Source organism: Lingula anatina, chromosome 9 (genome assembly GCF_051362555.1).
Source record: "Lingula anatina isolate TDL-2025a chromosome 9, LinAna3.0, whole genome shotgun sequence".
NCBI classification, from domain to species: Eukaryota; Metazoa; Brachiopoda; class Lingulata; order Lingulida; family Lingulidae; genus Lingula; species Lingula anatina.
Window position 1 is genome coordinate 2,253,920 of NC_141775.1, and position 11,589 is coordinate 2,265,508.

At 36.2% G+C, this 11,589-nt stretch overlaps 2 protein-coding genes across 2 annotated transcripts; one reads left to right on the forward strand and one right to left on the reverse strand.

Moving 5' to 3' along the window:
• The first annotated feature begins 6,088 nt into the window (after positions 1-6,088).
• LOC147759769 (uncharacterized) lies at positions 6,089-8,637 on the forward strand. The gene is made up of 2 exons (XM_086994810.1): positions 6,089-6,702; positions 6,867-8,637. The coding sequence occupies exons 1-2, from the start codon at positions 6,120-6,122 to the stop codon at positions 7,172-7,174; spliced, it is 891 nt and encodes a 296-aa protein (XP_086850936.1). The 5' UTR covers positions 6,089-6,119; the 3' UTR covers positions 7,175-8,637.
• Positions 8,638-9,176: 539 nt separating this feature from the next.
• On the reverse strand, positions 9,177-10,072 carry LOC106156489 (uncharacterized). The gene is made up of 2 exons (XM_086994811.1): positions 9,521-10,072; positions 9,177-9,373 (listed from the first exon to the last, which is right to left on the reverse strand). The coding sequence occupies exons 1-2, from the start codon at positions 9,687-9,689 to the stop codon at positions 9,177-9,179; spliced, it is 366 nt and encodes a 121-aa protein (XP_086850937.1). The 5' UTR covers positions 9,690-10,072.
• Between the last annotated feature and the right edge of the window lie 1,517 nt (positions 10,073-11,589).

The window sequence follows — 11,589 nt, forward strand, 5'->3', positions numbered from 1 at the left end:
GTTCGCCTGCATCTGAAAACCCCAGTATTTTTGGAACATCATTCACGAACATGTCTCTGCGATTTAGTCTGTCTATGTCCGACAACCAAAATTTTAATTCATTTAACATATCTAACTTGTCATGCAAATCATCGAGACCATCCCAATTTTCCTACCATTTATCACTTGATACAAATTTCTAGTCATCATTCTCGTTACATCACCTATTACTATATATAAATACATAATTTTTCTCGTAACTCCAACTTAACTTCGAGCAGAAATTTTTGATATATTTTTATATATATTATATTTTGATATATCCATTATATCAACTTTAAAATCTGCAACTGTTTTGTTAATTATTGAAATTATTGCTGTTTCCAAATCCCAATGTAACCCCAACCAGTTCAACTTTTGTGCTAATTTCCATATACCAGAAACCAGATTTAATTAAATCGTGTCTGACTAGATTCGTAAAATTTCCACAAGTCTCTGATTTTTCGCTAAATACCAAACCATCATACATAATAATTGTTATATGTTTTGATCTCCAATGTTTCACTAAACATCTCAAAACTTTATTGAATATGTAACCTGCTGACGAAATTCTAAAAATAAAGCATTGTATCATTATCGTATTTCATCTAACCGTTCATACACCAAGAAAATTGGTTGAAAGCAAAAACTGTGATTCCCTAATATATATGTGATAATAACCATCTTTCTAATCAAACTGAAACTTATACCTCCCCAATTTAACATATTGTCGCCTCGTTCGTATCTTTAAATTTTACTTTCTCTTTCCAAATGTATGGATTCACGTGTCTTAAATCAAGTACTGCCGTTAGAAGTAACTCTTAACGGATTTACCACCTTTGGGATTTCTTTCACTTCTCAAATTCTAACAAATTTTAACAAATTTTTAATGTCTTTGATGACAAATTCTGTGTTTTCAAGAGATGGTTTGTTATTCTTGATAACTGAATCCAACAGAGTCTGAATAAATGGAATGATTTATCCAATTTTTGAATACGTCTAAAACACAGTTATAAGTCTGTATGCTTTCCCAGAATTGGTAGTTTCTCTTGAGTCTCCCTTTAACATTGTTTTGTTGGTAATTCTTCAACTTATCCGAATCTCTCAAATTATTATCGATCATATACTTATCTTGTAATTTTGATTTTCTCGTCTTGCTTCTCTTAGTTTTGTTATCTCCCGCTACCTGTAGCTTCTCTTTCCCGAATTGTGTGTCCGTATTTTCTTTCACGTGGAGGCCCTGTACCCTGGGTTTGGTATCTGTTTGTGCAGAACTCCCTCCAATGGCCATATTCCCCGTAGGTAAATCACTGGTCGTTTTGATTTGGGCATCTTTCTCTTCGAAAAAGAAAATATCCCGTCAGAAACACCTGCAAAATTGACTCGTGCAGTTTAAATCCTTTTACCGCTTTCCAACCTGCTTTTGACTTCTCTGCTATTCTTATGTGTTTATTACGCTTTTGTAAAATGTCAATGCTTTCTTTCAATACCTTTCGGTCTTCTTTTACCTGCTCATCCTTAAAGATGCATACAAAGTCAATTTTTTGTCACAAAAACCAACCAAATGTCAGCATATATAGTTTCAAGTAGTATAACTAAGAGAATTACCAAAAGGCATTGTTTAATTTTACCCGAAAATGATGTTTGAACGTATTTTTCTGCTGGCATTCTAAGCTGTATGTCAATGGGGCAGGAAAGTAGGTCACGAAAGTAGGTTAAATTTACAACCAAAAATTTAAAGAAAGGAGCAGTCTAAAGGTCTTTTATGGCTGATCGAGTGATCTATTCTGTTTATTCTGTATATGGCATGTAGAATTTAATTGAGTCATATAAAAATCTAGTAGAAGTGGTTTACATGTGTTACTGGGAATCCACGCTCCACCTATGCTCGGTTCGTATGTACCTTTAATTAACATATCTGCTTTTTGAATATTTTCAATTACTTCGGTATTTATTTCTAACTGTTTTTGATTTCCCGTAAATTATGATTTTTGCTATACCGTCTTGAACTTTTTGTATTGGCTTTGACTTTCTTTTGCGTGTTCTCTTTTCAACTATTTGAACTGTTTTTCCCATATAGGCTTTAAACAACGAGAACGTGTCTGCCACATTACCGACTGAACTTTTTTTATTTACATCACCTGTCCTTATTTATGTATCTTCGTTACCCTCTTCTTTATCGTCTACCACCAAATCTACAAAATCTCTGCTCTCTCGTTCGTCTACAGAATCTTAATTCACTATCCGAATCCTAGTCCTGCCTCCTTTTTTAACACATTCGCGATTTACTTCACCAATCCGACGCAGACGGCTGAAACAGTCTCGAATGAAAACTACTCGTCTCGCTATTCCTTTTATACTATTAAGGCCACACTTTTTTATTTTTATGGATGACATCCTGCGCACGCACCGATTTTCGCCCGTTCTCCAAAAAAAAAAAAAAAAAAATTCCCCCCCAGCCCCCAACGAAGTCGGTTGTCGCAAACGCTTTCTGCGCATGCGTATTATCGCCACGTGGAAATGCGGCCGCTTTGCCGTCAAATTCATCTCTAGCATTACTTTCAAATTACACAACAATAAAAGTCATAAAGAGAACGGTCGCCGTCGTTTTGGATTGGTATGCCATTGTTATTGGGCATGGAGATATCACCTTTTTACAATTGTGCGAAAGGCTGGCGGCGGCCAACAATTATCGCCCGAAAAATTTCTGTGAGATTCTGTACAAAGCAGCACATCAATACCAGGTTTTCTGTAGCGAAAAAAAGGTCGACAAGGGCGTCGAGGTATTTGGCGGGCTGAAGGTCGGACAGGCCACCTGACAGTTTGGCTGCTTCGTGTGAGTTGAAGTAGACAAAATGGCATCGTCCGAAATGACCTTTAATAGATTTGGTAGTATTAAGCATATCTTTGCATCATTTTTTTAACATTTCTGTGAAGTGTTCAAAATACTTTAATATTCTGAGAATACAAATGAAGACACACTGTTTGATTGATATTTGTTTTATTGATTGCTATACCAAGTGAATGCATGAAATAACCTTAAATAGATTTGGTAATATGAAGTATATCTATTCATGACTTTTTTTTTACATTTCTACGAAGAATTCACAATGCTTTAATATTTTGTGAGCATGGATAAAGACATATTGTTAGTTTGAGTCGTGTTTCTGTGGTAAAATATGTGTTTCCATCTGTGTTCTGACAGCATTCCTTTACATAAGCAGAATTTTTTTTTACTGTTTTTTTTTCGCCCTCTCGCACCGATTTTGGCGTACCCAGAGGATGTCATCCATAAAAATAAAAAGTGTGGCCTACTGCGCAATACTCAATCTGCGCATCTCAAATTCCCCGCCCTTTGAACTCATTTCCTCACCTGACTCGCTTCTCTAACACATTTACGTTGACTCGTTAAACGACAATAAATTCATCTATCTCCTCCTAGACCATTAGAGTAAGGAAGCTGAAACTTTGGTGAATAGTTAACCCATCATCAGGGATGTGCATGGGCACTTTGGAATTTTAGTGCAACAGGGGATTGGGCTCTCCCTAGGGGTGATTGATTCTAAATACTTGTGACATTGTATCTGCTATCTCCTCCTAGACCGTTAGAGATAGGAAATTGAAACTATGGGAATTGGAAGATCTATCATCAGGGATGTGCATTTACACTTTGGAATTTTAGTGCAACAGGGTGTTGGGCTGTCCCCGGGGGATGGTTGATTCTGAATTCTTTTCACATTGTAGTTTCTGCTATTTTCTCCTAGACCATTGCAGGTAGGAAGTTGAAACTTTGGTGATTATAGTATACCCATCTTCAGAAATGTGCATGGGCACTTTTGAATTTTAGTGCAACAGGGGGTTGGGCTGTCCCTGGGGGTTGGTTGATTCTAAATTCTTTTAACATTGTAGATTTTTTTACATTTATATTTTTAAATACCTTTGGATGAATGAGATGTGTGTGTACGTGCGTGTGTGGTAAGTGGTCCCTAGTGGTGAGCTGCTCTATGGGGATGGGCGGGAATATGCGATGGCTACGTATACCCATCGACACCGTCTATTTATTATTATTATTATTATTATTATAAACGTAAGGCCCATATCCTTTACTGTCTTCCTCTTCCTCAATCAAAGTACCTTGTCATTTAAAAATATGACAAAACGCATTACAGGGTATATATACTGACAGTCAATGAAAACGCATCATTTATTTATCACGAGACAGGAAAAACACATGATTTTGTAACAGCTGATCACATAATCACTGAAGCGGAAATTTTAAACATGCGAGTGACTTAAACTCTTTTATGACAAAACAAGTGCATTTGTACTCGTTTATATGGTTGGAAACGATTATCGGTAAAAAAGTACAAGAAAGTTTTCTGATGCGTTTTCATTGACTGTCAGTATGACTACATGTATATTACAGGGTATATAGTTATGCAATAAGATATTCTTATCACCATTCCTGGTACGGAACTTATTCCTGCAGCGCTTAAAATATAATCAGTGCCTATCTCTGCGACAAACCCGAAACCTGGCTAGTTCTTTCTTTCAGAAATAATAAGTCTTAATGCTCCTTCAATAAATATCGAATTCTATAGTCTTTGAGTATTTTGTCACATGTAGCTTTCAGTAGCGTGTGCGTCCTATCGCTCGCTGCTTAATTTACACAAACTCTTCTTATTCTGCTTGTTTAGCAGCGCGTGAAGTATGCATGGATGTCTTAAGGAGAGAGAGAAACCAGTGGTACAAAACATACATGGGGGCTCGGGTTAATTCTATATCACGGGTCATTTATATCGGGTAGAGAATACGTTGTATTATTTCATGGGTGTTAAAAATGTATTGCTTCTGAAATAAATTTCGGCTAAAAAGTTTCGTTAATTTTTTTTTCGATTTTAATAATATTTTAAGATTTTTATTTGTTATTGCTGCAAGGTTCTTTTGGTACACTCTTACGGCAGCTTTCCGGGCATAAGGTAAGGCACTGATGACGCCTTGATAGTCAAGGAAATTACAATCTATATTATGTTCATCACAAAAAACGTCCAGACTTTTTACTGAACCAGTATTATCAATCAGGTCATTAACGCAAGGAACTCCTTTTCGAAACCAAGTTTTATAAAAGATCATCTTTTTATTGATCTTAATATAATCATTTCCCCAAGGTTGCGCTAGAATATCATCCGGAGATGTAGTAGAAAATTCTTGCACAGAAGCCCATAATTATTCCTAAAATCTCTTTCCAGAAAGTATTTACATTAGTTTATTAAGATTGCGTGTAGACTGTAACTCCTTCAATGGAAGTAACAATACGTCAATTCCCCCAAATTCCGCAATATCATCCATTAAAAGAGTTTTCTACGAGGAACAATTATGTGGATTTACGATTTTCTTTAGCCATATCAATTTAAGGGCTTTACAGAAGGATTTCACCTCGGGGACCATAAGAATTAATCATAACATTTCTCTTAACTTTAACGCCAAATATATTTATATAGGCAAGCTCCTGTTTTTCTTTGAAATGCCCTAGCTTCCACCATACTGTACACTACCACGACCGGTAGGTCTGTCGTGGGGGTGGGGGGGGGACCCACAAACATCCTTTTATGCCGAGGAAAGGTCTTCTCTAAGTAAATATTGGTCTATGTACACGGAGGTTTCATTGTTAAAGGTCCATATTTTTCTTCAGAACCTCCCCCCCCGCGTCCTTTGAAATTGCTGGCTACGGGCCTGTAAGTACTGATACATGAAAACAGCTTAATAAAAATAGTAAAAACTACTCTCTAAAAGGGTTGCAGGGAAAATGGGAAAATCCAGAGATAGTGGAATGGCCGTCTATTCATCTAAAGACATATCTGTAAATATCCTTTGAAAAGTCGATCTGTGGCTCTGGTAGACGGTAGGTACCGGGTAAATACACAGCATAGAATTCCCGCTGCCAGTTTCTCTTTCATTGTTCCTTATTATTATCTTCAGGGACTATTTTCGCGTTACATGAATGCTTTTCTATATCACGACAAAGGATATAAAGGACTTAGACGTGTCATTCCTTGTATAGTTCCCCATGTCAATGATCACCATCATTTAAGTGTGCTAGCATGGGAGGCCTTTTCAGCAATAAGAGCAAATCTTCCGATTCAAAGGAAGAAGACAAAGATGAAATTGATTACCAGCAAAACAATTTCTTGTCCAGAGACACGGTGTCTTGTACCAAAAAACATATCCTGCTAATTGGAAATGCGGGAAGCGGAAAATCATCGTTTGTGAATTCCATGTATACGGCAGTGTTGGGCAACTACGAGGAGAGGGCTAGGTGTGGCAGCTCTGCAGGACATGATTCAAAGTTTTTTAAAAAGTATGATTTGTCGCAATGCGAGAATAAACCGTCGACAAAGATGTTTAAAAAAGACCAGCTCCCAGTTTTATTTGATATGTCCGGACTACGACCAGACGATACCGATAACGAGCGTTTTTCAGAAATCCTGAAGGCTATCCTAAGAGGCCGTCTGCCTTTAGGCACCAAAGTTTATGAACTTATCTCCGATGAAAATGCAGAGATACCCGAATGCGACGATGGTGACCCCATAGACCGAGTGGTTTTTGTTGCTGCAGCGGACGAGGAACTACCTACAGTGCATTGCGAATCAGTGATGAAAGTATGCGAGGAAGTCCTGGGGGAAGGTGAGTGCGAACGCATTATCTCTCTTTTTCTTCTTCTTCTCTCTCTCTCTCTCTCTTGCCATGAAATCATGGCAAGTTGTACTGAAAACACATAGATACACTTTTCATTGAAGCAAAATTATTCAGGGGCCTGGGGTTTTTAGAAGTTTTTTTCGTCATTTTAGAGTTTAGACTTTTTGGAATTCTAACCAAATGGGACAAGCTGAAATCAAAAAAGGAAGAATCAGAGAAATATTACAAATTTCTCGAAATGATGCATGCCAATGGCACCCCTTACAAGGTACTGGCTATTTCAAATTATTGCGGAGATGTTTGTAAAAAACCATCGGATTGGCACAACAGAAAGAAAACAGATGTTCCACTTCTAGCATTCCTCGCTGAGATCTGCAGACCAGAATATGATCCAGAGCCTACTCAAAAGACATCTCCGAAAGTGGTGTCTGGAGTTGATGAGGATGATGCCGAAAATTAACGGGTTTTATTAATCAAGTGGAGTTCTTGAGGTATCAGGGGACCTATGTCACTTTACCCAACAATGAATTTCCATCTAATACGTAATTAATATAATATGTAGTTTAAAATTGGTATTATAACTTGCAAAAAATATTGGTCTTCTCGTTTTGTCTGTTTGTGTTTAACGATAAAGGTCACAATTTTAGTGATTCTGGTTTCAAATTTTCCAGATTCTGTGCCAGAAATTAAGACTGAAAGATTTCGTAACACTTTTATCCTATTTTGGTTAGCTAACTTTGAGAGGTCTGTCTTTATTTTTAAATTAATCTCAATGCTGATAGATTTATTTATTATATTTTGCAAGCCCTTGTTCTATTTATCATTTGAAAAATGTCGTTCAAGCGTTAATATTGATACTACAAAGCACATTGGATGGAAAGTAGTATCTGTTTACATATTGACGACGTGTATTGAATGATATGTCCATTTGTCTACCTCTTGAGTGCATCGAGTGTCAACTTGCCCAAAGGTACATGCGCAGCCACGTGAGTATTTGTGGTCCTTTTAGAAGAACAGTGAAACTTAACTGATAAACACAACATCACAAAGTTTTCTGATAAGCGCACACTCAAGGGTAAGTTGACACCATGTGCCGGTTTTGGCAAAACGGTTTCTTCATTACGTTTATGTTATGTACATGTATATACGTAATATGAAAAAGTTGTAAGACATTATATCTACATTTACAGACCATATTTTTGTTCGAACATTAATATCAAAATTAAATATGTAAATATTAATATCAAAATATATAAAACATTAATTTGATATCCATATGCCGACATCAACACCATTTCTCTGCATGACTGCATTTCCTATTACTCGAATATAACAGACAAGCAGTTATTGTATTGGGTTGAATGCAGCTGAACAAATACTCCTTGCATGGACCTGTATGTAGCTTGATTTCATATTTGTATATCAGTCTATGGCAAGGGGTCGTTAAATTTTTGGTAAAATTGTAAAATTTAGGATTTGTGATCCACCTAAATTACTCCGTTTTTAGAGGCATCATAAAGGTAGTGTCTGTGAGATATTTCTGTCTGATAGGTTTTTCTTAAATTTCTAACATGCAAAGTTGGCACTTTTGCATCCATATTGAGATTTAAAAAAACGATAGGTGCCCATGTTAGTTTTGTTGCTATGGTGTTTGGAGCTTTGAATACATATACCATAGATCCATATGAAAAAATTAATCTTTCTGCATGTATATTACTCGTCTTGCGCATTTTATATACTTTGACATCAAACTCAACCAAGTCAGTGAAAATAATTTTGACTGGTTGGGGAGGTTTTATGCGTAGTACAAATTTCAAGGCATGTCAGTCAATTTTCATACGTACATTGTACATGTACATCTGTAGTTATTTAATATGCACTACCTAAATCAAATGTCTCCTGTTCTTGCAGATGTCTACAAATTAAATGTTTGCAGTTTTAAGTTGTAGGCTGTACTTTGTCAATTATGAATTACAATTGAATATTGTAGATAAATAAATAAATGTATTTTCTATTAATATTTGAGTAATAATATGTCTTTCTTGTAATTAGCTAGCTTGTCTTCATGTTAATGTGTTTATGGAACTTATTTTCTGTAACAAGTTTAGGAATAAAAATTGATTTTCACTTTTTTACTTTTTTGCAGTCTTCTCTGTGCTGTCTTTTCAAAATAATTTACCATTCATAGTATGAATTTCTACTCTTTCAATATTTCAATACAAAGCGGCGTTTTTATAGATGGATGGTGTCTGAATTTTATGTACTAGCTATCATTTTTGTTGTACTTAATTAAGTTCAGAATATTATCATTAACACATCCAAATGCCTGTCTTTTATCCTTACTTAGTTATAGCTCATTTTCGTGCCTTTCGTTTTTGTGCCCGGCCACGGATTATAGACAATTTAACTGTCTAAGCAAACTCAGTTCGTACCAAGTAATGCTGAGCAGAACAGTCTGAAAATCAGTTTTGGTGGCGGACACACTCATCTTGCACTGTGCACTCACGAGTTAGCTCTCTTGACAGTGAACTCTGACTGGCCATGCATCCTTTCTTGTAAAGGTTCTGGCCCTGTTGTAAGACGCTGCCGTAGATACTTGTATCGTAAAGGGCTTCCCCAGGTGTCATCTTTTTTCCAGAAATGATTATCAACACCATTGCTGGAAACCATAAATATGTAATGGATTTACAATTTCATTAAAGAAGAAGAAATCTACATTGCTGCTAGATTTTGATATATCCTAAAATATGTATATTAAAACCTCGAACGCAGCGGAATATTTAACATAACTACATTTTGTACCCACCTTGACTTAATTCCGCGTCTGTTATCAGTGTTGCAAAGACCGTGCCATCATCTAAATACATTTGTCTGATGTTCTGTGATAGACAACAGATCACGAGCCGACACTCAGATGGTAACTTGTGACCCTCCTTAAGATGGACGATCTCTGGACAGACGTTCTTTCTGAACATAGCCTTGAGTTTGTCAGCTGTCTCAGAACTCAAAACACCGACGAATGTTCTCTGTATGTTTTCTTCAGGAGAAGGAATAGCCAACAGATCTTCCCCCTGTAAATCAATTGACCCCTTTCAAAATTTTATTCTGCAATAATGCATACCTAAGTCGATAGTTGCTCGTGCTAAATAAGATGATGAATGTGCGAAGAAAACGAATAATTGACTACAGATATCGATTTTAACTTTTAACTAAGGTATTACACGCGCAAGGCTTGTGTTTATTTCTTTTATTCTGTTTTTATAACCAACAGTAATGGTGGACAGTCCAATCGTTACGCTTGGTCTCCTGTTGACTGGAGTAGTGAAGTGGTGCCATATACTCTCGCCAAATTCTGTAGGAGCACCTGCAAATAATGTGTAAAGGATATAATAACAGCCAAATGGGCTTTTCACATTATACCTAGACCATAATATTACAAACACTGACATCACAAGGGCACTGACACTGCAACGATGATATTCATGTAAAACGCAGTAGTGCAAAAACCCTCCTGTTAAGACTGCACTTGACTTTTGGAATTTTTTTAAATTTAAATTTTGATTTCATTTTTGATTAATACATGTAAGTTATAACACCCTTATACAATTTCGTACTTTATTGATTACTTACAGCGCTATTAACAGGAATTATCCCACACCGTGCAAGATTTCGTTTTAGCCATATATCTAAAATTTGAAATATTATAATATCATTATTCAATATTATAATTCTTTTCGATGGAAATACAAACAAAAACTGTTCTTAGACGCATGTATTCAAACTACAAAATTGTATAAGTGATAATAATTTAAAGCTATTGTTACAGTTGTAGCCTTTATCAACTCCTTATTTACTGCCTTACATACATTCTTTTATATAACAAATAAATCTTCAGTGTTCAGAGACTTAATCAATTAACATTTGCACACATGCCATCTTACGAGTGCCGTCACGACTGCCATTTTTGGGTAAAAATTGAAAATCTGCTTTCTCAATTTCTCCTTTACCTGAGCACCCACTAACACCATTTTTTCGCCAGTACCCCAAATTCCTGTCAACGATTTTCTTCAAAGCCTTAGTTCAGATTTTATCGTTGATAACGAAAATTACGTCTTTCTTCAAGGAAAATATGTAATTAGGGCTTAATAACTCTATAAAAAGCATTTAAAATAAAATGACGGCACGGGAGTGGAGCGCATTGACTTGTGGTCAATTATGCCTATTTTCGTGATAAAATATTGTTTGAAGGATGTAGTTACGCCCCATACCGATTGCTATCTCACATCAAAATAAAAAGGTCTTAAATTGACAATAAAAGCTTGAGCTGCTTATGCTTAAACGATGCAAAAAGAAATATAATTGCCTATATTTTATATTTTCGAGGGATTTTTTTGTTTTAAATCAGCACAAAAACAGACGCATATATTGAATAATTAGATGCAGGAAAAACTTTACTTTTGGTATCAAGATGATAATAAAGGTTTACAATAGCCTTGAAGACCAGCAATATTGAAATGACACAACGCACGCTGCAAGTTTATAGTCTGATACAATACTAGTACGTACATGTACCTCGACGTCGCCGATAGACGAAGTAAATTACAGCTCCACAAGCCACTGCTCCCCAGCACAATCCCGGTATTGCTGCGACGTAGGTATACAGCTGAAACAAAAAATGGTCATGGGAGAACGCACCATTAGTCGATGTGACGATCTCGACAGATCTTTCCCCAGTTGCTTCTCTCGACTGTCCCTTAACAGTTCTATCATCCTGCTGGTCTCCCATAGCTTCACGTAAATGGGCTCGACTGTACTCAACTGCAGTAATGTTCTTGGGTTTTGCGAAATACTACATCTGCTAAAATTTCTCTTTTA